Source organism: Pteronotus mesoamericanus, unplaced genomic scaffold (assembly GCF_021234165.1).
Source record: "Pteronotus mesoamericanus isolate MK-2021 breed Mesoamerican mustached bat unplaced genomic scaffold, CSHL_Meso_final scaffold_232, whole genome shotgun sequence".
In the NCBI taxonomy this organism is placed as follows: Eukaryota; Metazoa; Chordata; class Mammalia; order Chiroptera; family Mormoopidae; genus Pteronotus; species Pteronotus mesoamericanus.
In genome coordinates, this window is record NW_026555311.1 from 28,554,360 (window position 1) to 28,582,032 (window position 27,673).

Sequence of the window (27,673 nt, forward strand, 5' to 3'; positions counted from 1 at the left end):
AAATTTGCATATGTGCAGAAGTATTTACATAGAATATGAAGACTGCTGACAACAGAGGCCAGTACTGTCACTGTACTTGTTAGACACATTTAGTTTTAGGCAACAAAAATTAATTCTGGTTGACTTAAACTAGAAAGCAGTGTATTAGAAGGACATGTGAAAACTCATATAATCAAAAGAAAAAGTGTAAAATCAGTCCTCAAGGAGGAAACAGAGCAAGATGCCTCAGGCAAATGAACCAGTCTAGTCATGTTCAGTCCTCGTGGACACTTCACTCCAGATTCCAATTCCAAAGAGGGCAGCTGATTGGCCTAGAGGAGGTCATGTGACCAACCCTTGTCCAGAGATGGAGCACCTTGGTTGACAGGTCCACAGAGAACCCATTCATGGGAGATGCTTCAGATACTTGAAGAAAAGATTATGTCTAGATGTCCAATAGAGCCTCTAAATCTAGCCTAGATTCCTTTGGGTACTAACGTGTGTTATGTATCCTTGAAGAAAGTAAAGCATTATGGAGTCCTCTGCCCCAAAAGTCTCCACAATGATAGGCTTGAGCTCTACCCCTGGAGGTATTCCTCCCAGGACATTTTGATCAATTACAAGTAAGTGATAATGTCGTAACTTTATCATCAGAAGGAAAATGAGAATTAAAATGGACATTATCAAAATACACAAAGTCAGATGCAGATAAACCCTAAAGCAAGACACTCTTCCTTCACTTATGTTTTTATTAAGAGATTATGCTCTGATTTTTTTTATTTCTGTTTTTGTTATTTCTCTCTAGAAAGATCTCCCTTTTTCACCCTACCCTGATAGACACACACAGACACACACGCACATCTCTAAGCACTACCTTTTCCTGCTTAAAATAATGGAAAGAGCTTCATCTAGAAATCTTTTTTTCTTTTTTATTGAATTTTTTTAGGTGACATCAGTTAATAAAACTATATAGGTTTCAGGTACACAATTCTATAACACAACATCTGTATATTGCTGTGTGTTTACCACCCTAAGTCAAGTCTCCTTCCATCACCATTTATCCCTCCATGCCCTCTTCTACCTCCCCCCTCCTCTCTAGAAATCTTAGTCTCTTCTTTTTCATCTGTTATAGCCTAAATCACACGGGTCAATTAAGACATATATGTAAAGTTGCTTAGTAAGTTGCAACATGTATACAAAATAAGATAGTGCATTCATTGCTAATAAAGCATTTCCCCACTTCCAGAACTGTCCTCCCCACTCCACTCCCCCTCCTTCAAGTCCAGCAGCCTGATGGCTAATGGATTTTTCGATGATAGAACAAGGAGCCTGATAACTCAAATCCTGAGAGGAAGTTACAGGCTGAAAAGAGTTTAATGTGTTAAACTTTTCACAGGTTTTGGGAGACTAGCCTTCAACAAGTCTCCTTGCTGTTATTGAATCTTTGAGGGCGCTCCAATAAATAGCATCCCCTTCTCTGCCTGACTCCTAAACTGAGCCAGAAATTAGATAAATGAGCCAGCAGATAGAGAACCAAAATACCAACTTCATTCATAAAGTCTGAGTCAATGTACAGGGTCTATTGTGAGGGTCAAACAGGCTTCCTAAGCCAGAAGTCTTGATCTCAGAACCTCATCCGAGGAAAGGCTGAATGATCTGATTCACACAGTGAAGTCACTGCCCAGTCAAGCAAGTGACCAATCCCCATTTTCAGTTGATAACTTTTAGTTCCTTAGTTTTCACCAAACCAGAAGCATGTCTTTCATACACTTGACATCATTATTTTCATTAACAACTAACTTAATTTAGTGTTTTCTTCAGTTAAGAATATAAGCAGCAAAGACGTTCTCCCTTTTCCACATCTACTGCAAGGATGAAGACCATTCTCAGCAACCAGACTGTCAACATCCCTCTAAAAGAACTGACAGTTATTGTGAAGGGCCCCAGGGGCACCCTGCAGAGGGACTTCAATCATATCAATGTAGAACCCAGTCTCCTTGGAGAGAAAAAGAAGAGGCTCCAAGTTGACAAATGGTGGGGAAATGGAAAGGAACTGGCCACTGTTTGCACCATCTGCAGTCATGTACAGAACATGACCAAGGGTGTTACACTGGGCTTCCACTGCAAGATAAGGCCTGTGTACGCTCACCTCCCCGTCAATGTTGTTATTCAGGAGGATGGTTCTCTTGTTGAAATCAGAAATTTCTTGGGCAGAAAAACATATTCACAGGGTTCAAATGAGGTCAAGCATTGTTTGTCCACTATCTCAAGCCCAGGAAGATGAGTTGATTCTTGAAGGAAATGACATTGAACTTGTATCAAATTCAGCTGCTTTGATTCAGCAAGCCACAACAGTTAAAAACAACGATATCAGAAATTTTGGGAATGGTATGTACATCTTTGTAAAAGGAACAGTTCAGCAGGTTGATGAATAAGGTCTAAGTTGTCCAGCTGTAGAAACATAGATGCTGGATGATTCCTCAGACTTATTTGCGATCTTTTAAAGATGCAGTAAAAGCCATGTGTTAAGCCTTGACTGGTGTGGGTTGGGTGTCATCCCCCCAAGTCAGAAGATTGCCAGCTCAATTCCCAGTCAGGGCACCAGCCTAGGTTGCAAGCCAAGTCTCCGATTGGGGTGCGTGTGAGAGGTAGCTGATTAATGTTTCTCTCTCTCTCTTTCTCCTTCCTTTACTCTCCCCTGTCTCTCTAAAAATAAATAAATAAAATATTTTTTTTTAAGCCATGTATTGGGTGAAAAAAGAACAAAGGGAACAAACTGCGTAGTGTTAACAGTATCTTTGAATTAGTCAACCAATCAATATCACAAATATTTTCACCACACTTTACAGTGGTTGCAGACATCATGAAGTATAATGGAAACTCATTGCTACTTTCAAATTTGCATTAGTTATTAGGCCTACTTACAAACTTACTGAAGATGTGCATATATTACAAATTTTTTTAACTATGTTAATAATTGTACTTCAATATAACTGCTTTCCTTTATGCACTGAAAAATATTTTATTTTATTTTATTTTATGCACTGAAAAATATTTTTCTGAGTTTTACCAGATCAGCATATGATTCCATGGCATAAAAAAAGTTAAGAATCCCTCTTCTAAGAGGAGTCAATATAAGATTTTTAAGTCAAATGACATGATTAGATTTGTCTTTCATAAAGAAAACTCTGGAAACCTTTCTAGAAGGATCTAGAGTTAAAGGAAATTAACATATCATACAAAGTTCTTTACAATCTGGCATTCAATGCCCCTGCCCAGTCTCTTTTCCTGCCTTCTTCCCACATCTATATGATTTCCTAGAAACCTGATCTTCTCACTATCTCCGGTACATTTCATGTCCTTTATTTCTCTGGGACGCAGAACAGTTCCCTTTCCCCTAAATGACTGCTCCTCTTTTCCACAGCATAAGCACATGCATATCCTTTACAACACAACTTCAAATCACCCCCTCACCTTGGAGTCACCCTCTATTGCATTCCCAAAGCCACAGCACCATGGACACAATGTAGCATAACACACAACACATGGTTTTCCTAGGTATTATGTCTGTTGGTCTCCCAGGCTAAGCCGTAGCACCTATTGTCCTGGTATCTGCAGGAATGCCATCCGCCAGCCCTCCTGATCTGTCTCCTCTCACGTTGGTTTTATCACTTACACAGGTCATCCCATCCTTCTTTGTTTTCAAAGGCTTCAGTACCCACAGCATGCAGAGTGTCTTAGGCCTCCCTTCTTCTCTTTGACCACCATGCCCAAGCAAGTCCTCCTGGGTCCTTCTCAGCCTCACTCCAAGGCCTCTCCAAGTTCCTAGTTGTCTCCCAGTCAGTTCCAGGCCTCTGTTGGTGACTGTTCAGTGCAGCTTTGTATGTTCAGATTCTGTGTACACCTGCCACACAAGGCAGATCCTCTCTGCTCTGTCATCTTCCAAAACTTATTGTTGAAAATGTCTCTCCTTTCTCATCCTCCACCTCTACCATATGGCTTCAGTGTAGGAGTCCCCTCTGGGGCACTGGCCAGCATCAAAGCCTCAGTCGTATTCCCTCTCAGTCTTGGCTTCCCACCAGTTACTTAGACTTTAATGCCTGCCAGAAGGGGAACTGCTCCCACACTATTATGCATTCCTCCCAGACTACAATTAAAAAAGAAACTCAACACTTAAGGATTTTTTTTGCACTCCCCACCATCTGACTCTTTCAATGGGAATCCTGGTATTCAACATAATAATGAATACTCTAATGTATGTTCTTTTTTTTCAATTCAGAATCTCAATTTTTACATTTCTCAAGGCCAAAGCATTGAATGCAGCTAATAGGCAGAATCAGAACGGGCAAAAAAATTGCAGGGAAAAAAAGCATTTGCAATTTTATCTTGCCACACTAGTTTGTGTTATGTGAAGACTTAAAAATGAACAATAAAGGCATTTGGACTGGTGTTTTCAAAGTCAACTAATGAGTTAAACTGGGCCAGCAGAAGTCTTGGGAATTAAATCTAGCAGCACTGAAAGTCGGAGTTGGAAAGACCTAGAGAATTCGTCTGTCTAATGCTCTCACTGCAAAGGTGAGGCACAGAACGTTGGGAAGGGAGAAATGGAGAAATTAAATGGCTCACCTAAAAACACAGAAACCGACACTCTCTTCTTATATTTAACTCACACCTACTCAATGCTTACTCTATGCCAAGCACTCTGTCATCGCTATACAGTTATTGTCTCATTTACTATTCCATCACCCCTGAGAACTGCTGTAATTAGGTTCATTTTACAAAAGAGTAACTGGGGCTTAGAGAGGTAAATTTACTTGCCCAATGTTATAGAGCTACTAAATGGAGGGCCAGTTTTCAATCCCGTGATATCTGATGCCAGAACCCAGGCTACTAACCAAGACCTAGTGTATGTGACCATACTGAGAGCTCAGAACACATGAAAAACAAGATACGATACCTGGCCCTGAGTGGCTGGATCTGCTAACAATACATGCTACTGTTAGTCTGCTGCTGTAGCCTGCAATGATGTTTCTGTCAAATTAGAAAGAAGGATTTCTCCTTTGAAAGCTACTCAGTAGCAGTGACTTGTTCATAGGCAATGTCGCTTAGTGCAAAGTTCACAGTACTTAGGGTCTAAAGACTCTGGGTTTAACCTCAACTCTGCTACCTATTTATCAGTTAAGAATCTTGGGTTGGCCTCTATTCCCCATATGCAAAAGAATAAAATGTTCATCTTGGTTACCTCTGAGAACTATTAGGAATTTCAAAAATCATAGACTTGAAAGCAGTTGCCAAAAGGTCAAAAATTATGGCAAATACTCATCTGAAGTCACATGAAATATTCTCCCATAAAGGTTTTCAAACCTTTTTAGAAATAATTATAATCAGTTCATGAAAATTTGAGAAAGTAAGGCATAATAAAGGTTCATAGGTGGAGGGGAAGGATAGGAAAAGAAAGGAACCACAGATGAATACAAGAGCATGGGTCCTGTCCTGGTGCTTAAGTCAATCAGTGGTTTCATGAGCACTCAATTTATTAATATGCTTTTAAACCTTATGTATGTGATGCAAATATTCTTTTTTATATGTTAAATGTTGAATAACAACTGTTTGCATTTTTAACAAAGAAAGTAAGGGAGGACTGGAGGGAAAAAATTTAAAGCAAGAGTTAGAAATATGTAGACTCTCTTCAGGACCTATTTTGTGTTTGTGGTTCTTTGATGAAGAAAACTTAAGGCCATACAGATTTTGGATGGCCAGGGGAAAAAACAACACATCTAACCTACTAATTTCCTTAAATTCAGGTCCCACCAAGTTTCAGCCTTAGAAGAGTTTAATACCCACTTTCGCCTTTTGAATAGTAAAAGACCTTTCCTTCTTCCAAGAAAGAACTCTCATCTACATTTGTCATAACTATAAATTTATTTGGAAGAACAACTGGGTTTTACACAGGCCATCTGGAAAAGACAAATGTTTCATGTAAGCATGTGGGAAATTTCACTGACAACATATGTAGCTAAATGAACTGTCTTCAGCACTGCCAAAAGGAGAAAACTCCATTACACACAAGGAAGGTATTTCAACAATCACCTCAAAATAAATACACATCAATCTCTTAATTCAACTAAAGCATATGTAAGGTGTAGCTATGTTTCTTCTCAGTGTACTGACAGCCAAATATACAGCCTCTGCAGAGAAATGCACTGGCTTCAACTCCATGGGGACAGCCTTGAATTCATCTATCTACTCATGGGTAAAGAACTATGTTTGCCTACAATCTCCCTTGCTTTACACCCCTTGATGTGATGTGATGGAAGAGTATAGACAGGATATCAAAAGTTCTAGCTCTACCTCTGCCATGAATTCACATAGCAACCGCAAACAAGTCACCACTCTGTTTTAGTTTTATCTTCTCTAAAACGAGTAAATAATTTCTTACTTATTTATATCTTAGGGTTTTTGTGGGGGGGGGCAATTATTAATGCCTCATGTTAGTATAATATTTTACAATTTAAGTATTTCAAATAGATTGTTTCATTCAATTGCAACTATGTCTCTATTTTATAGGTAAGAACATGAATACTGTATTAGGGGAAAGTAGAGCTACAATAAATAAACCCGCAAAACTCAGGAGCTTAGCAGAATAATAATCCCCAATAACAATGCAGGTATTCCTGGAAACTGAGTAGCTTTCCTTCATGAAGTGATTGAAGAACCCAGGTTCCTTCTATCTGTGGCTCCACCAGGGCCTTGTACCTTAGTGTCCTTTATCTTCAGCTGGCAGACAGGCAAAAGAAAGAGGAGAAAACACATCCACTTCTTAGTAATTCATCTTGGTAATGACCAAAATGACTTCCATGTACATCTCATTGGTGAGAAGCAGTTAATGATTTCACCTTGATGCAAGAGGACACTGGGAAGGGTAACACCTGGCTTGTCAGCCACTTCTCAGTGAAAATGTTACTTGGTGGTTTTTCCCCTTTTGCCCCCTTCCACTCAAGACAGCCATAATAGTATAATCAATAAAATATAATTTAAAAAAAAAGTTATTCAGTGGAATGACAGAGTGGATCTGTAATTACCTCAGTGCTACTCAACTAGTAGATAAGCATATTAGCTATTTCTACATAACATACTATCACAAACTCTTAAAGCAACACACATTTGTTTTCTCACAGTTAATCTTGATCAAGGGTCTGGTCTCTGTTTCACAGTTTCACAAGGCTGCAGCTGAGGTGTTGACTGGGCTGAGGTCTCATCTGAAGGCTTACCTAGGGAAGGATCTACTTTCCTACTCACATGGCTTTTGGTTCCTTGCAACTGTAGGATTCATGCAAGCTTCCTTCTTCAAAGCCAGCAATAGAGAGGAAAATACTCTAGAGGGAGTAAGGTAGCTAGACAGAGTGAATATACAGTGTAATGTAATCATGAGAGTAACATCTCATAATTTTTGCTATATTCCATTGCTTAGAAGCAAATCACAGGTCCATATAGACTCAAGGGGAAAGGATTATGCAAAAATATAAATGCCAGGAAAAGGATCGTGAAGCTATCTCTAAAGTTTATCCATCAAAATAAGAAACTCAAACCCAGATTTCCTGACTACAAATTCAGTGTTTCTTCCATTTAATCATTTGTCCAGCTATAGACTCCATAGTTCTTATCTGTAAAACGGGGATAATATTTGCATATAACATACTCAGTTGTTATATTAGGAATAAATGAAATAGTGGATATAAAGGCACTCTACAAGCTGTAAAGTACAATGTAAATTTAGTGGGCAAATATTATTACTATTGTATCCCCTTGTTTCTGATGTTCCTTTACTCTTCTTATTCTTTCATCAAGACCCTTCTCTTTGTTACCTCCTCTATGAAGCATATGGATCAATTAGGTTCAGCTTCACATAATAAGAAAACAAAATAATGACTTAAGTAACATTGAAGTGAGAGCTGATAAGATAGATCCACAAAGTCACTGGGACCCGTACTCCTTCCTGATCTCTGGTCTGCCTTACCTAGATGTGGTCCTTGTCCTCAAGATCCTAGATGGCTGCAGGAGCTCCAGCCATCAAATCTCCAAACCAGGCATCTTCAAAGAAAAAAAAATGTTTTTATAGATACTTCCCAGAAACCCACACAATACTTGGATTCATGTCCTTTTGACAAGAACCTAGTCCCGTAACTATACCTGGTTGCAACAAAGCCTGGGGGATATACCCATCAGTTGGGTAGGTTATTATCTTGAATGAAAGTGGGGTTCTATTATTAAGAAGGAGGGAGAGGATTAATGAGGGGTCAATAAATAGTCTCTGACATGGGATGTTTTGAAAACATTAAGTACACACATCTACCTAGAAGAAAGGAGATAAATAGGAGTTTCAGTAGTTTGGAACCAAATTGTGAAAAGCCTAGAATTCCATGCTATGAAGATGAACTTCATTTGGTATCTAATACAGAACTATTACATGATGAAAGGGATACTTTAGAAAGCTCAGTCTCATGGTGGCTTAAGACTTGGAAAATAACTCTAAGACTATTATAATCTAGCAAGAGATTTAAAAATCTGGATGCTGCTTAAATGGTGATAACAGAGAAGAAAAAAAATAAGAGAGATATTTTTAAAGGAAGAATCCAATTATGTGTAGAAAGACCATCACTGGAGGATAAGCAGAGAATCATAGTCTCCCTCACCCCTACTTGAAATCAGAATTCTATTTTATTTATTTTTATTTATTTATTTTTTTGACAGAGGGAAAGGTAGGGAGAAAGAGAGGGAGAGAAACATCAATGGGTTGCCTCTTGCATGCACTCCAATTGGGGACCAAGCCCACAAACCAGGCATGTGCCCTGCCCGATAAATGGACCCAGCAACATTTTGCCTTGTAGGATGATGTCCAACCCATTGGGTCACAAGAATCTGGGCTGAAATCAGAATTCTTGAAATGCTAACTGCCATTACTGGCCAGCTACAAATCTGCCACCATGGCAAGTACCACATGAAACCCCTCAGTGAGGAGCACCAACAGCCAGCCTCAGGAACCAGGGTTCACCAGTCATGGTTCCTCTGTCTCAAGAGGTGGGGAACACCTGGCTCAAAATGAAAGGAAGATCTGCAGGCCACTTTAGGTCCTACCCCAAGCCAAAACCAGCAGACAACCTGAGTTTTCCCAAAATGCGAAACCCAACAGGAGAGGCATCCAATGTGGAAAAATTACATTTGTTCCTGTTTAATCACAAGGTTGTTAGGAAAGGTTCTATTTCAGTGACCAGACCAATGAATATAATGAATGAATGAATGAACGTTCCTAAAGTTTTTGTTCAGAAAGTTGGGCTATAGAACAGGTGATTAATCCACAAAGTATTTTGAACTGATACTGGAAGATCCACTTGCTTAATTTCATCCATAAATATGACATGAGGGTTTCTGGTCAAGATGGAGGCATAGGGGAACACGCTTTGCTTCCTTGAGCAACTGCAGGAAGAATTACAACTAAACCTCAAAATAAATAATACCCATAACTGTCAGAAAATCAAAATATATGGAAGTCCAACAACCAAGGATTTAAAGAAGCCACATTCATCCAGACAGGTAGGAGGGGCAGAGACCTGAGTCTGGGCAGAGAAGTGAGGAGACTCAGTGTGGTGCAGGGAGGCTGCAGCAGCAGCAGAATGGGTGGTCCCACATTCATATGTGGTGGATAAAAATTGGGAGGGAATCCTTAGGAGCAAGCAATCCCAACCTCAGGCCAAATGGCACAGCCCAAGTTTCCAGTGCTGGGAAGATAAAGCCCCATAACTTCTGGCTATAAAAAACAGTGGGGGTTGGGGCAGCAGAAGAAACTGCTGGTTTTTCAGGAGAGTCCATTTAAGGGGCTTACATGGACTTAGAACATACGCAAACCCACCCATGCTGGGATTCACCTCCAGGGCAATAGATGAAAGGGCACCAGTCACATACAGGAAGTGGGTAAAGTGACTGGAAATGGGGCAAGTGCTGGGCAAACCTCCAGAAACCAAGCACCAGCTCAGTCCCCTCTCCAAGCCCTCCCACCACAGAGAGCCACAGAGTGGTGAAGCAGATTGTCCCACCCTGGTGAATACGTAAGGCTGGCTCCATACAACTTAATAGGTGCATTAAGACAGGAAGCCAAAGCCACTCTACCTAATATACAGAAACAAACGCAGGGAGGCTGCCAAATAGAGAAGACAAAGAAATATGGCTCAAATGAAAAAAAGAGAACAACACCCCAGGAAAAAATCTAAACGAAATGGAGATAACAAACCTGTCAGATGAAGAGTTCAAAACACTGGTGATCAGGATGCTCAGAGAACTCACTGAGTATGGCAAAAACATAAGGGAAGAAATGAAAGTTACACTGAATGAAATAAAGAATAATCCACAGGGAACCAACAGTAAAGGGAAGGAAACCAGGATTCAAATCAATGATTTGGAAGATAAGGAAGAAATAAGCATTCAACCAGAATAGAATGAAGAAACAAGAAATTAGAAAAAAATGAGGAGAGAATAAGAAAATTATGGGACATCTCCAAAAGAGCCAACATCCGAATCATAAGGATGCCAAAAGGAGATGAGGAAGAGCAAGAAACCGAAGACTTATTTGAACAAATAATGAAAGAAAACTTACCTTAATTTGGCAAAGGAAACAGACATACAAGTCCAGGAAGTACGGAGAATCCCAAACAAGTTGGTCCCAAAGAGGTTCATACCAAGACACATCATAATTAAAATGCCCAAAGTTAAAGATAAAGAGATAATCTTAAAACCAGCAAGAGAAAAGCAGAGTTACCTACAAGGGACTCTCTTATAGACTATCAGCTGATTTCTCAAAAGAAACTTCACAGGCAAGAAGGAAATTGCAAAAAGTATTTAAATTTTTCATCAAGGACCTACAACCTCTATCCAGCAAAGCTCTCAGTTAGAATGGAAGGACAAAGTGCTTCCCAGGCAAGGTAAAGCTAAAGGAATTCATCATCACTAAGCCATTATTACATGAAATGTTAAAGGGACTTATTTAAGAAAAAGAAGATCAAAACTATAAACAGTAAAATGGCAACAAACTCACAGCTATCAACAGCTGAATCTAAAAAACAAACAAACAAACAACAACAAAAACCTAAGCAAACACCCAGAACAGGAAAAGAGTCATAGAAAACATAGATCATTTGGAGGGTTATCAGCTGGGAGGGGGAATGAGGAGAATGGGGGAAAAGGTGCAGGGATTAAGAAGCCTAATTGGGAGGTACAAAATAGACAGGGGGATGTTAAGAATAGGATAGGAAATGAAGAAACCAAAGAACTTATATGTGCAACCCATGGACATGAACTAAGGCGGGGGAGGATTGGTGGAGGTAAAGGGGTACCAGGCAGAGGGGGGCAAAGGGGGAAAAATTAGGATAACTGTAATAGCATAATCAATAAAATATACTCAAAAAAACATAAATATGACATGACAATAGCAGAACAAAATTTCCTGAATTGGAATTTATAAAGAAGAGTAGAGAGAAGGAATAAATTTAAACCATGTCCACATAGTAATTTTCCATTGTTTTAAAAAAAAAAAAAAAAAAAGGCTGCTAAGGTAACATTACTTACTCTCTCAGTAGAAGTTGAACTTTTGGTCTGACTTTGGCTTATGTCTGTGAATTTTCTTCCAATGATGTAAACAATTATTTGATAAGACCACTTTAGAAGGAAATGAAATCAGTACTAGGAAATAAATTGCTTCTTGCTATGAAGTAAATCTCCTAAGAATTCACATATTCACTTAGAAATGCTTTTTCTAAGAACACACATAAAATTCTGATTTGGTCTTCACTTCAGAGATTGCTATGCCTTTGTCAGCTGAATGACTTGTGCTGCCAAGAAACATGATTCTGATCCAAAACTACCTCAAGAACGTGTTAAAAATAGCAAACCATAAATGAACTGAGCACAGGCGACCAAAGCCAGCAGAGTGCTGAAAGAGTCACACTATAAATAGAAGAAAAGAGACGATCAAGAGAAAACAAGGTCAGAAAAACTACCAAAATGCTTTCTTTAATACAGACTAAGATTCCCACGGCACAGTTAGAAAGCAGGTTACTCCTTACATTGTTTTATAGAAGGCTGTCATGGTTTACATTTGTGAAATTCTGAGAGCTGTTTTTCTGGAAAGCAGCATTCTCTCCTAACAATGGTGGTGTGTTTCCAGAAGAAGCACACTGCACCTGCCTTCTACTGCTCCCCACAAAAGTGGGACTACACTGTTGTGGAACCTCTAATTCCCCTTTGAGAGTTTGTTAAATTATCCCTTTTATGTCCAGCTGTTGTAATGGTGTGTTCTATGCCGAAAGTTACCACTCTGCAGCATTAGACAAATTTGTATGTTTAGTCGTGAATATGGGGCTTCCCTTGGACTCAGAGTGTAGAATCAAGTATAGATTAACAATGAGAGATATTCAGAGCTTAAAATGCTTTTTTTCTCACTCCAAAACGGAGGATGGAGACTTCTGGAAAGTCTCCCTTCAATTCCTGTGAGTTTGCCATAACTCTCTGCCCTGCCTCAGACTGCTTGGCTGAGTGCCCTGGCACCGAGCAGAGGTTTTGTGCTCTACAGTGGTGGAAAGAATTCATGTCTCCACAGGCCCAATTGTCTGCAGCAACACTCCACACTTGCTTCTCTGCCCCAGGCAGGAGTTCCGCACTAGGCAGGAAGCTTCCAGAAGCTCCTGGGCACAATAACCTGTCTCAGCTAGACTCAGGTTTAATTACATTAATATTAATTAAGTCTGATGGTTGCTGCTGTCCAAAAACCTACTCTGGGGGAGACATTTGGATTCTGTAAACGTTCAGTAAGTCCTGCTGTAGATATTTTGTATTTAAAACATTAAAATTAGGTCTTATAATTGAGGGAGGAGAAATCTCTTAAAACTGCATATTCTTTACTCTAGGGCTGTGCTTTAATTTTTGTCTCGCAGAGCCCTAGGTTTACATAGGGTGCCCTATGGAGTACCAGTGAATGGGACTCTGAACCCTAAACCCCATCCCTGAGTCAATAGTTTTATATATTATGTTTTAGAGTTCAAAGGAAAAAATTACTTAGCTAAAAAAAAAGAGAGAAATGCTTGTGTGTGTGTATGTACATATGATGTATACATATATGTATATATACTGTACATACATACTTATAAAACCATTTATTTTAGTACTGTTTCATTTACAATACTATATAGCTGTAAATTTAATTTACTCTAAATGCAAACCCATTTTAGCTTAAGTGGAGGAAAAGATTTTATCAACTATTGTATCTAGAAAGTCAAAGGGTTTTCTGACTTTAGGCATGGGTGAATGATAGGTATTGAACTATATCATAAGATGGGTCTCTCTTTTTCTCTCTGTCTTCTTCTGTTCTTACTTCATTTTCAGAAGGTACTTTCCGTATAGCAGCAATGATGACCCCTAGGATCTCTGGAGTTCTTTCTATGTGCAACCTCAGAAAAAGTAAGAAGCTATCTGTCTATGACTCTATTGTCCTTTGGGGAAGATTGCTTGACACTCTTTCCTGGGACCAGAAGCCCTCTAACTGGCCAGCATGTGGCAGAAGTCACTTGTCCAATACTAGAACATGACAATAAAAGGAAGGAATATGAGAATAAGAAAAGACAAATTTTAACTACTGCATCATAGTAATATCAGACCTTAATTTGTTTCATAGTAATATTAGACCTGTTTTCAAAATGAAACTTGAAAACATAGGCTTAAAACATAATATTCTTTGTTTATTAAAGCTAAATTAGAATTCATCCAGAAAAGTGATCTGGGAATTAAAAGACTTTATCTTAAATATGTATACAGTCATCCCTCAGTATCTACAGGGGATTCTTTCCAGAACTCCTATAGATACCAAAATCTAAGGTGCTCACGTTCTTCAGATGACCTTCCACATCTGTGGATTCTGAATCTGCAGATTCAACCAACCCCCAACCCAATGTATTGTCAATCTGTGTTTGGTTGAATCTGCAGATGTAGAACCTATAGGTACAATGAAGACCCAACTGTACTTATCTATGTGTAATGTAAACATCAAATTAAAACTAGATATTGCATAATCCTAAGAAAATATCCTTTGTATTCCGACCATTAATTAATACTTACTTGTAACGTAGCATTATTCACTACATATACTAGAAAAGGAAAAATTTATTTATTGTAAAACTAGCCCAAAGCTATTCAGATAACCATGTACCTTCATCCTCATTCCAAGGAACTTTTTTTTTTAAAGTAAATTTTGGAAAATATGTATATTCTGCAATAACTAATCCAAAAAAAAAAAGAAAGAAAGAAATAGCTCTTGCCCTTCCTCTTTCTCTCCTCTTTCTCCCTTCCTGATCAATTCAGTCCTAAAGCCATAGGTAGGGAGTGTGACATAGTAAGGTAGGCCTCCACACTAGTAGTGGGGAACCTCAGTGGACCAGAAAAGGTGTCACAGCCTGCGCAGGTGAGGAGAATGTCCATGAAAGGATGCTCAGTGCAGAGCAATGAAGCCCTAGGAGGATGAGGTGACAGAGCCTGTGCAGGGTGATGAGGATATCTGTATCGGGAAGGGACAGCCTGGTGTGGGGAGTCAAGCCTCACCGGGTGAAAGGGCATCCATGTGAGGAGGTGGCCCCACCTGAGCAGGTTAAGAAAAGCATTGAGAGAAGGGGAGGGTCCAGCATGAGCAGACAGAAACTGACTGGGAAGAGAAATCATTTATGTGAGGGAATGGTGACAAAGGCGATGAGACATTCGTTACAAATAAGTGAATATATCAAATATAGCAAGCCAGATTTCTCACTGTCTGGGTAGGGAATTATAAATATAGAAAGGGAGAAAACTAAAGTGAACCTCGTGGCATTGGATTGGAAATGGAGTTGTTGGAGAAAATTCATGTTTTTTTAACATGGAGAAAATTCATGTTTTTTCAACATAGATAAATAGATATAAATGATGATGATGGTGATAATGAGACATATATATATCTAATTATCTGGGAGCAGCAACACCCCAGGAATATGTACACCTAGCACCCTGATCTTGGCTCCAAAATACCATTCTCCACTGAAAGAAATCAGAGCTCCCTTAAGAAATGATTAATTTGAGGGCCAGGTCGGGGAAAGTAAAAGATGAATCTGGAACATCTTGTGCCTGTAAGCAAGGACCTGAAACGATAGGGGTACGTCAAAAGGATATAGTAGCCCGCCAGAAGGAGCTCAGACAGACCATATCTGGGACAAATAAATAATGATGGCAATACATTTTAATTCATTAAGTGAAATAGGAAACCATGAGCCCATACTATCATAAATCAATAAATGAATAAAAGTTTGATGAGCAATGGAATACTTACATAGTTTCAAGTACTTCAAAAGACTCATTAACTAACAAAAGAGAATAAAATAAGTTTACAGTGGAAAAACCTGGCAGACACCGTCTATTATGGGCTGAATTTTTCCTCTCAAAATCTGTGTTTTGAAGTCCCAACACCAGTACATCTGAATGTGACTGTACTTGGAGATAGGGCTTTTAAAGAGGTGATTAAGGTAAAATGAAGTCATGTGGGTGAGTTCTAACCCAATACGGCTGGTGTCCTTGTAAGAAGAGATTAGAAGCCAGAAAACAGACAGACAACAATGTAAGAACACAGGAGATGGCCATCTGTAAGCGAAGGAGAGAGGCCTCAGAAGAAAACAACCCTGCCAACACATTATTTTGGACTTCTAGCCAACAGTGCTTTGAGCAAATAGATTTCTGTAGTTTAAGTGACCCAGTCTGTGGAATTCTGTTATAGCAGCCCTAATATAAAAACCAATATACCATCTTAAGTACCCAAACTGAACATCTTCAGTAATGGAAGAAATAAAAAGAATGTGCCACCTGATAGGATACAATGAAAGGAGCACAGTTTATCACGTCTTATTACTGCCCAAAAAATGCACATCCTGGGTCTAATCATGAAAACACATCAGACCCACTCAAATTAAAGGATATGCCCAAAAATAACGAGACTATAATTTTCAAAATTGTCAGGGTTATGAACATCAAAAAAGAATTGAGGAGTGACCAAAAACTTACCCATTCCTTTGGCTAATATTAATCAATTTACAGTATGGTGGGAAGTGCATAAAACAAACAAGTACATAATGTTCAGAAATAAGTGCTAATGGAAAAAGTAAAAAAGCAGGTAAGGAGATAGAGAGTGACAAAGGCTGCTATATTAGGTAGGATGGCCAGGGAAAGCTTCAAAGGAGGGGATATTTAAGCCAACAAATGAAACGGGAAAGGAGTCTCACAAATATCTAGATCATTCTAAGCTTAAATAACAAGTGTCAAGACCCTGCAGCAGGAATATCCTTGTTGGTTTCAAAAAAGAACAAAAAGGTCAGAATGTTAGTGGCAGTTGAGGGAGGGAAGGAATGATAGAAATTAGGCTCAAATGGCCAGATCGTAGCATGGTCTTAGGCATCAAGGTAAGGATTTCGGATTTGACTCTCTGTAATGGGAAGACGCTGGAGAGTTTTGAAGGTAGAATTGACATTATTCATTTATGATTTAGAATAGTCACATGAGCTGCTGTTTACTAAATAGACTGTTTTAGAAAACTAGAGCAGAGGCAGAGAGAACAGCTAGAAGATTCTTAGGGTAGTCCATATGAAAAATGATGGTAGCTTGGACTCAGGTACCAATGGTGGAGGAAGAGCAAATGGCTATGAATATAATTTCAGAAACAAACAGTTCTGTGATAACAAGCAACCTTCTCCTGTTCAGGTTTTTGTTGTTTCCTTTGGGCGGGGGTAGGGGGTGGGGGACTTGTTCAGGTACAAGAAATTCATTGGCCTGCATTTTTCCTAATTTCACCAGACAGCACTCATTCTCCACAAATGTCCTCCCTTCCACACGCTCTTCCATTCCCAGCATTCATCACTTCTCCAAATGCCCGCTTTGATCCTACGGGGGAAATAAAGGCCTTGTCACTTCCTCTTGTGGTTAGTGGTGTTTGTCTCCACTTCCAGATTCTAAGCTACTACAGTCCATTCCTGTCTTGGGCAGCATATTGCCTCACAACTAACAGAGCCTGAATCATCATGTGTATTTCATAAAATATGTGTTAAATTTCTAAACAAACTCAGTTTAATAGATTAACTTGGTTAATCAAATTACTATATAACCTGTTGGATAGGACAGGGTGTTGCCTCTACCCAATCCTGAAAAAAATTCTGGCTTTTCAGACTAATTTCAGAATCAGCCTTACAAACAATCAACACTGAAAAATTTTTCCAGTTAGGAAATTTGGAACTCTTTCACTTGTTCCTGATTTAGCTACAACCAGATGTCAGGGCTGTCAGTATCAAAAGGTGGTTGCTATAATAAACAGGCCTAACAAAGGTTAAACCCTCAGTTGACTCAGCAATAAGCATTGTCAGGTGTGCATTCCGTGGAGATTAAAGATTTTGTTTATGTATTTTTAGAGAGAGGGGAAGGGAGGGAGAAAGAGAGGGTGAGAAACAACAATGTGGGAGAAAAACATCAGTTGGTTGCCTCTCATATGAGCCCTGACCAGGAACCGAACGTGCAACCCGGGCATATGCCCTGACTGGGAACTGAACTGGCAAACTTTCACTTTGTGGGACGTCAGCCAACCAATAGAACCACACCAGTCAGGGCAGACTACTCCCTTCTCCCAGTCACAGAGATCAATTCCATTGACACTGGCTCAAAGACCAGTATGTTTTTCTATAAACTCTTCCTAAAGAATACTTAGGTATTTACTACTCCAGGCTTTATGAAAAAAAATTAAAGGCCATTCTGAATCTCTTGCGATGGTTCGGTCCAAACGTTTCTTGATGTTTTTCTCCACCTGCTTCAGAGGATTTCCATAAGCCCAGCTACGTCATCATTGCTGTGTCCTCAAATCCAGAACAGTAACAGGCTTATAGCAGGCACCAAATATATGTGTTTTGCTTCATAAAGCTAGAGAAACAGTAATTTGAAAACTTTCCCAACTCTAACCTGTGATTTCCAATTTGTTTTTATAATTGGCAAGGATGTTCTTTATCATGTTAAAGGATACAATTTTCAAAACTTCTCAATAAAAATTAAATTCAGTTATTTTTTTTAAATACACCTTAAAATGGTAAATATACCATTTCACCTTGAGCAGAGAGTGATTCTTTGGTCCCACTCTTCCAGGCCCCTCACTCCCTAATTATAGCTTACAGCTCAACAGGATCCAAAATATTTTAGTTCATCAGGAAAGAGCATACATACAGTATTCTATTTTCTTTTCATTTCTATTTTTATTTTTTATATCTTTATATATATATTTTTTTAATTTTATTTTATTTTTTCAAATACATTTATATATATTTAGATTATGCTATTACAGTTGTCCCCGTTTTTTCTCCCCTTAACTCCCCTCCACCCTGCACCCTCCCTCCCACCAGCATTCCCCTCTTTAATTCGTGTCCATGGGTCATACATGTAAGTTCTTCGGCTTCTCCATTGTCTATACTGTTCTTAACCTCCTCCTGTCTATTTTGTACCCACTATTTATGCTTCTTATTCCTATACCGTTTGCGCCATTCTTCCCTCTCCCCCTTCCCCCAATCTTCATTTCTTTGATTCTGCTCCTGTTCTAGTTGTTTTGCTTAGTTTGTTTTCCTTGTTTATTTTAGGTTCAGTTGTTGATAGTTGTGTTTGTTGTCATTTTGTTGTTCATAGTTTTTGATCCTCTTCTTTTTCTTAGGTAAGTCCCTTTTACATTTCATAGAATAAGGGCTTGGTGATGATGAACTCCTTTAACTTGACCTGATCTGGGAAGCATTTTATCTGCCCTTCCATTCTAAATGAGAGCTTTGCTGGACTGAGTAATCTTGGATCCAGGTCCTTGCGTTTCATGACTTTGAATATTCCTTGCCAGCCCCTTCTTGCCTGAAAGGTTTTTTTGCTTTTTTTTTTTTGGTTTTTTTTTTTTTTTTGAGACATCAGCTGATAGTCTGACGGGAAATCCTTTGCAGGTAACTGCCTGCTTTTCTCTTGCTGCTTTTAAGATTCTCTCCTTATCTTTAATGTTGGGTAATGCAATTATGATGTGCCTTGGTGTGTGCTTCCTTGGGTCCAACTTCTTTGGGACTCTCTGAGCTTCCTGGATCTCCTGAAAGTCTATTTCCTTGGCCAGATTGGGGAAGTTCTCCTTCATTATTTGTTCAAATAAGTTTTCAATTCCTTGCTCTTCCTCTTCTCCTTCTGGCACCCATATGATTTGGATGTTGGAACGTTTGAAGTTGTCCCAGAGGTTCCTAAGCCCGTCCTCATTTTTCTGAATTCTTGTTTCTTCATTCTGTTCTGGCTGAATGTTTATTTCCTCCTTCTGCTCCAAATCATTGATTTGAGTCCTGGTTTCCTTCCCTTTACTGCTGGTTCCCTGTATATTTTTCTTTATTTCCCTTTGCATAGCCTTCACTTTTTCCTCCATTTTGTGACCATACTCAACCATTTCTGTGAGCATCCGGATTACCAGTGCTTTGAACTGTGCATCTGATAGGTTGGCTATCTCTTCATTGGTTGGTTCTATTTTTGGAGCTTTGATCTGTTCTTTAATTTGGGCCAAATTTCTTTGTCTCATCATGCCTATTACATTGGAAGGGGTGGAGCCTTAGGTACTCACCAGGGCGGGGCAACCCAGGTTGCTGTGCTATGATGCTGTATGTAGGGGAGAGGTCATAGAGGGAACAGTGCCTCTTGCTCAGCTCTCCACCAGCTTTCATTCACTTGCCCTGCTACCCACAAGCAAGTTGGGCCCTTCTGGTGCTGATTCCAGGGTGGGTGGGTTTGTGCACATTCTAGGATACTGAGGGTCTCTCCAGTGATTTCTCCTGTGAGGCTGGGAGTTTCTCCAGCTGCCTCATCCCCCACAGTTTCTTACAGCCAGAGGTTCTGAGGCTTTCTTTTCCTGGGCTGGAACTGTGGACTGCGCAATCTGTCTCACTCCCCAGCTGTCCCTCCCGGTTTATCCGCATGCAAAAGTGGGACCGCAAGGCCCGCCAGCTGCCGCCTTGCCACGTGTCCTCTCTGCCCCTCCTACCAGTCTGGATGAATGTTTCTTCTTTAACTCCTTGGTTGTTGGACTTCCATACAGTATGATTTTCTGGCAGTTCTGGTTATTTTTTGTTTTTAAATTGGTCGTTGTCCTTCTTTTGGTTGTGCGAGGAGGCAAAGTGCATCTACCTACGCCTCCATCTTGGCCATAAGTCCTCCAGTATTCTATTTTCATAACAACCCCAGGCATCTTTACCAAAAACAGAATCAAGAGGCCAGCAAGTAGCCAGAATTGCTATATGCTTCCTATAGCTGAAAGAGGTACCTAGCAGAGGGATTTTTGATGCCCATGAAACACCATCAAAATCTTTAATGGAACCTCAGCCCAGGATGATTCATGGGCAATCAGAAAACCAGTCACTCACCTGCAATGAGAATACCGCTGAATATGCAGCTGCTTTCAACTGCCCTCATTCTGTTAGATTATTGTATTCTCTAGAGATACTAAGAATTTCATAGCTTTCCCAGTGTCAGTTGGTATATTCCCATATATATAACTTTTCAGCAAGGTATTTAGTGTGCACATTACATTGTGATTCTAAAGAAGAGTTTGTGCCCTTTACGTTAAAATGGCTCAGAGAGGTCAGCCGGGAGGAGGGAATGGCTAGGTGGAGATGGGCAAAGGCAGGGATGGAAACATCTGTAATAATGTCAATTTAAAAGTAATAAAATAAAATAAATGGCTCAGAGAAACTTTTTTTAAATTTAGTGTTGTCACTTTCTAGAACTTTTATTTCTACCAACATACACCCACCCTCTTTTCAAATGATTTTTTTTCTCCCCTTTTTATGGTTCAAATACATTTATCTCCATTTTCCTACCATCACTTTCCCCTGCCCCACCCACCCATACTTCCCACCCTCAATTCTTCCCCACTTTGGCTTTGTCCATGGGTCCTTTATACATGTTTCTTGATTTGACCCTTCCCCTTCTTTTCCCCATTACCCACCCTCCTTCCCTCTTGTTACTCTCAGTTTCTTTTTTCTTTCAATGCTGCTGGTTATATTTTCCTTGCTTCTTTGTTTTGTTCCACTTATAGGTGAGATCATATGGTATTTGTCTTTCACCCCCTGGCTTATTTCACTTAGCATAATGCTCTCCATTCCATCCATGCTGTCGTGAAGGGTAGTAGCTCTTTCTTTCTGCTGCATAGTATTCCATTATGTAAATGTACCATAGGTTTTTGATCCACTCATTTACTGATGGGCACTTAGGTTGTTTCCAGCACTTGGCTATTGTAAATTGTGCTGCTGTGAACATTGGCGTGCATAGGTTCTTTTGAATTGGCATTTTGGGATTCTTAGGGTTTAGTCCCAGCAGTGGAATTGCTGGGTCAAAAGGCAGTTCCATTTTTAGCTTTTTGATGAAATTCCAAACTGCTTTCCACAGTGGCGGCACCAGTTTGCATTCCCACCAACAGTGTACTAGGGTTCCCTTTTCTCCACAGCCTCTCCAGCACTTGTTGTTTGTTCCTCTTTCCAAATGATTTTTAAAAAATGATTTTGAATGCTTCTATATACTAGCGAGATTAAGACTATTCAGGCCAAAGACAGAGAGAAGTTAGGTTATCCTAGAGAGGTAAGCAGAGCAGAGGCCAGCTGTGGGCCTTCACCTTGAAGGCATTGGCTGAACCAAACTTGAGCAGCAGTTTCCAGAACTTCAAGGACCTAAGGGACAATAGATAAAGTTGAAGCCTGCACCAAGGTGGGATGTCTAACTAGAGACCCTTCTATTGAAGACAGGATCACAAAGGGCAACGTTCTTTTAGAAGAAAGTAGAAACCAACCATGCCCCACTCCCAGATGCTAGCCAGGTAGATTGTCTGTGTCAACCCTTAAAACTTTAGTGCAACTGAAAGGAAAAATAACTTTCCCCTAAGGATTTAAAACCACTTGTCAATTAAAAGGAACAAACTGCTTATAAACACAACAACAGAGATAAATTTCAAAAACATTATGCAGAGAATTCAAAATCACAAGATGATCCTCACTGGGGTTTACAAGTTATAGCCTCACTATTTACATGGTTCAATAAACCTCAAGCCAATAATGTAGTTTAAAGTGGTTCCAGATTGATAGTGCCAGAGACAGAAGTAGGCAAACTATTTTGGGTGAAGGGCTAGAGTAAATATTTCAGACTTCATGGGCATCCAGTCACTTACAACTACTCAGCTCTGCTGTTGTGTTGCAAAACCAGACAGACCATAAGTCAGCAAAGGCACGTGCCTATCTGCCAACACAGTTTTATTTACAAAAACAGGCAGAGGGTAGGAATCGGTTTGCTGATTCCTATTCTAAAGGCCCAAATGAAGATAAAATTTTTGGATGATAGATAATTATGGAAATTCTCTAAACACACAAAGAAATAAGACTCCATCAGTGAGAAGCCACAGAAACAAAAAGACTCAGATCCTCAAAAGATGTAAGATTTTAGAATTGTTGGGAAAAATTACAAAATCGGTTAAGCATAAGATGCTTCAAAACTTATTTAAGAGTAAGCAAATTTGAAAAAGAATCAAATATAATTCATATGAGAAATATAAAAATTGAAATTGAAAACTCAGTGAAGAGATGTAACAGCAGATTAGATAGAACTAAAGAGAGATTTACTGAAACAATGAAAATGAATATTATCTGGAAAGAAGTCTAGAGAAGCAAAGAAATGAAAAAGATAATGATTAAGTGACATATAGGTCAGAGTAAGAAAATCTAATACTTGTTTAGTCAGACTTCTAAAAAGACAGGAGAGGGGAAATGGGACAAATTCATTATTTAAAGAAATATCTGAGAACTTTCAGGAACTGGTAAAATATACCAGTCCACAATTTGTGGGCTTATATAGGTAATTAAAATACACGTTATCATATATCCTCGTGGAAGGAATGAATAACTAGAATTCAAGTTCTAGGGTCCTTGTACTATTCCAAAGGGATGTAAGGAGATCAGTTTTGGACTTTGATATGCATACAAGTTGAAATTTATAAGGTGACTACAGGAAAAACAGAAATTAGACCATTAACCTCCAATTTAAGTAGAGAAGATGGATAAAGAGAAAGTAATAAACCCAAAAGAGGACAAGAAGAGAGAAGTTTAAAAAAATGGAAGAGAAAGCACAAAATAAGATTAAAAAATAAATCCAAATATTATTATACTAAATATAAATGTTGCTCTCATACACTGCTTATGAGTTGCATGAAATGGTACAACTTCTTTGAAACCAGTTTGGCTGCTTCTATACTAAAGCTGAATATGCTCATACCCTACCCTAATTCCTATCCTAATTCCTACTAAACATACTAACTAGAGAAACTCTTGAGTATGTAACCAAGAGATCAGCATGTTTACAATAAAGCTAAAAATAACCCTACTGTCCATTGACTTTAAATGGAATATCAATTTATGATTTTTAATACCTTATAACATAGTTATGTTCTACTTATTAGCCTGCAGTTATCTATTTTTATCATTGCCCTTCAAGTGCACCTACACACTTTCATACACAAATGAGTGTACAGCAGAACCTTGGTTCTTCATTCTGGAAGGCTGTTCAAGAAGCCAAATCTCCTTTGTTTACTACCTAAGAGACATGTGACTGACCATACAGGTATGAGCATGAAAGGGCTGTCAGATTGAGAACTGAGGTTTTGTTTTACAATTAAGACATTTTTCCTCTGTGAACAACTTGGTCAAGAACCAAATTGTTCAAGATGGGAGACATCTGAGAACAGAGGTTTGACTGTATTCTATAATTTCACTATAAACAAAAAGAAAGCAAGTGAGAATCAGAGAAGTAAACTGTCAAAGCCACTGAGTGCTTGAGCCACAATAGGAAACCGTCCTAGACTCCTTATCTCACCATCTTAACCATTATTCCAAAAAACACCACCAAATACTGCTAGTGTCAATCCACTAGAAACCAGTATACAAAAACAAAAACAAACAAACAAAAAAAAGCACAAGTTTTTGCCAAGATGCTTACTAAGGCCTCTAGTTTTTAGAACCAATTCCAAATTCCAGCCTCTCCCCATCTCCCACCACAACGTCCTCGGATCTATCAGGAAACCTTTTAGGTCAATAACATCACATTTCAGATAAAACTCTGAGAGCTACTCTGGTCATGATCTCATGTCCACAACCCATTATGTGTAGTCATGAGAAACCAACAGTCAGAAACAACATTCTGTCACTTAAGATATCAATAGAATGACCAACATATGCACTGAAGGGGAAATAGCAAATTACCAAGTTGAATATGCTTTGGCAAGTCTGCTTATACAGGAAAACTTCCCTCCAGACTGTTCTTTGTACCAGACTATGATCCAGAACTATTTCCCTAGGCTCTGAGTGCATTTACTGTTTCATACATGGCTGCCCATCTAATATCAGGATCTGCCTGGATATTTCAGAAACCCTGAGAATTCCTAAAACCAGATGTCTGTCAACAGCACCAGGGGAAAAGAACTGAAATTTTAAAAGGCAACCTCAAGACTCAATAAATGAATGTGTACAAAGGGTTAAATGAAAGGTCTTATCTAATGGGATTTTTCTAACAAATCCTGCCCATCCTTGATATTCCATTACAGTTACCAAAGACTCAGGACTAACTAAACTCTGGGCACAATATTTCTAAAGTGGGTATAAAATAAGGAGTTCTAAGGAGTATAAGCTAAATCTGAGCAGTATTTTCTAAAAGCATGTTTGCAGCAATGTGGCACTTCCTCAAACAACTTGAAAGAGAGCTGTGTAAGCCAAAAACCTGCAAAAGTTCTGATTGAGATAGCATGAGATTTCCTACTGAATACGTGATAGTATTATTGTTTTCCACGGGGTTCTTGGAAAGATACATATTATTGGTGGCCAAACAAAACAGCTATTAGATCTGCTATTTGCTTTGCTGAGGGTGGGCTAATTAATAAAATGAATTTATAAATTCAAGCTATGTTGAATATGAAAAGTAAAAAGTAAAAGGAATTCTTCTTTTTGAGAAGAAATAAATAAGACAAAGAGTTATCCCAATATACATATTTGGATTTGCTGATTTTTTAGTTAAGATCACTCCAGGTAGTTTTGGGGGCAAAAGTTAAAGCAAGAAGAAAAGAAAAGAATGGGGGCTGAGAACAGCAGACTGACGAACAAGGAAGGTAAACTGTTTGCAGATTTTCCTTTGGGATCAAATCATCTACTTATAAAAGAATCTATATTGATACTGCTATGCCTGGCCAACATATAGTCAATTAAAAGATAGTTGCCCAAGTTCACCTGCAAAATAACAGAAGTCTGTGACTCTGCTCAAGATGGAGCCCACAGGATCAGAGTCCAGATAACTAGGCTAAAAAAAAAAAAGAAGAAAACAAACTAAAACCAGCAGTTCATGCCCTCATTTCCCAGATGTCCCAGTACAATGTATGTCCCATACAAATCTATGTCGTTGAAATGAAAAACAATCACTGCTTGTAATAAGAAAGAATCTAACTTACTCAAAACCACAAGATGGTAGCGATGAGGGGGAAATAATACAAAACACATTTAGAAATATAAAATTTATTTATATTCACTGTAAGATAGTTTCACATTCTGTACATGGTTACCAGAGGAGAGACAATACTCTCAGAGTGTAAGATGGCATTATATTGCTATCAAACATTGCTTATGCTGTGAGTTGGGAAACATTTATTTTCCCCTTTAAAAAATTTAAGGCTCAGTTTCAGAAGGTAATTTTACCACTCATTTTTTCTGTTTAAGAAACTGGAAATATTCTGAGATAAACTACAAAGCAGTGGAGGGTGAGGGGCAGTGCCACAGACATCACTCATTCATACTTCTGCCGAAGACACTAAATGTGATTTTTGTTGTTGTTGTAAAAGGTTCCTCCTATTTGAAATGTGTTTGGTTACAGCAGCTGGGAGAGGCACTAGGTACAACTCTTTAGTACACAAACAAGGAAAACTAAAAACCTTACCACCAGTTGCTGGCTAAATATATTTATTTGCAACTTGCCTACCTATGAATAAACACACTCACACAGTAACTTGGACTCGTGTCTCTTTGGTAGAGCTCACCAAATGATATTTCTCTCCTAACACACTAGTAAAACATATTAACATTTCCTTTCAGCTTTCAAACCAGATGGCCACAAAGTTGTTGTTTCACCTAAACACTTTCCTCCATTTTTCTTTTCAGTCTTGCAGGAGAACATAACTATGATGTAAATAAACCTCATCCTGCTGTTTAAGTGACTGAGGAAATGGGAGGAAAGGGCACGAGAAAGCTAATCATGAAAAAAGAGTTTGGGGTATTCTTTGAGAATTACCATATCAATGATTCTAAACACAAAGAGTTCCAAAAGTATTTTCAAAGCACTTTTTCCTGTACAAACATTTCATTCAATCAATAATGACATAATCATCTTACAAAAGGCAGAATCTGTTTAAACTCAGTCAACTGCCTTGCAATTTGGGAGGCTAATGCTCTAACAACAACAAAAGGGCACGAGGTCTGCCTCTGGCATAAAGAGGTAGAGACAATCATCCTGTAGAAAATATTAACAATAAAAAAACAAACAATAAGACAATACAACACCCTCCTCCAAAAAAAAAAAAAAAAAAAAAAAAAAAGAGCCCACACACATTCTATTTCTCAGGGCTAATTCTGGGAAGCAAAGCTGTATCTCCAGCGTGGCAATCAGTCTGATTCAGGGTTGAGAGATCCATTGCCAACAATCATCTTGCTGTAGTTCTTCTGCTGTTCTTCCCTAAAAGTGTCCTTCACCTTCGCTCTCTTCAATCCACCATCCCTGGGAATAGAAATGCAAATAAATAAAAGATAATCCCAGCAATGATTTAAAAAGGTTACCTATTAATACATGCTGCACAGTGCCATGACTCTTAAGCTGCTGGTCAGCAATAGGACAAAGAACACTGGAATTTAAAAGCAGAATGACCCAGATTCCAGTCTCTGCTCCACCCCTTACCAGAGAGGTGTTACTGTGAAAAAGGAACAATTGCTCTGAGGTGTGGTTAAAATAAAAAATAATGTTTCCACTCAGTTTCTTCATTAGGAGCTGGTCTGTTGAATATGTAGTCTCTATATTAAAACTAGAATGGTTTCCCTATATTTTTCCCCCCAAAAAGCAAAATATTGTTGTTTTTTTTTATCTAATTGAACTCTGTCTTACTAGAAAACCATATAGACAATTTAAAATATACACATATGAAATGGTGAGGGTACTGAGTATGTGTGAGTAAATAAATAAATGGGCGAAGCATTACTCAAATCTAACCCTATGTTTACCAAGTTAGTTTCATTCACAGCACTACATTACAAGTATTTCTAATCCTCTATATTCCAAAACAGACTAAGAATAAAACAAAATAATAATAAGTTTGCATTCAACTGGTAGTTAGTGCCTATGTAAGCAGCATTCCTTAATTCAGAGCCTGTGAATCTTTAAACTCTCTCCAGGATGGTGAAAACGCAGACCTGCCAGGGTTATAAGGACTCTGTGAGTGCCTTTTCTTCTTTGGAGAACATGAAGAAAACAACAAATTTTAAGTGCT

General features: G+C 38.8%; 1 protein-coding gene and 1 pseudogene across 2 annotated transcripts in view; one reads left to right on the forward strand and one right to left on the reverse strand.

The window, feature by feature from the left end:
• Window positions 1-1,837: 1,837 nt before the first annotated feature.
• On the forward strand, window positions 1,838-2,414 carry LOC129085385 (60S ribosomal protein L9-like; annotated as a pseudogene).
• Window positions 2,415-26,713: 24,299 nt separating this feature from the next.
• GPAT3 (glycerol-3-phosphate acyltransferase 3) overlaps window positions 26,714-27,673 on the reverse strand; it is a 56,167-nt gene continuing 55,207 nt past the window's right edge. For both annotated transcript variants that reach the window (XM_054591795.1, XM_054591796.1), the window contains exon 13: window positions 26,714-26,910. In XM_054591795.1, coding sequence (XP_054447770.1) covers window positions 26,799-26,910 — 112 coding nt within the window. In that variant the 3' untranslated portion in view covers window positions 26,714-26,798. The remainder of the gene's footprint in view (window positions 26,911-27,673) is intronic.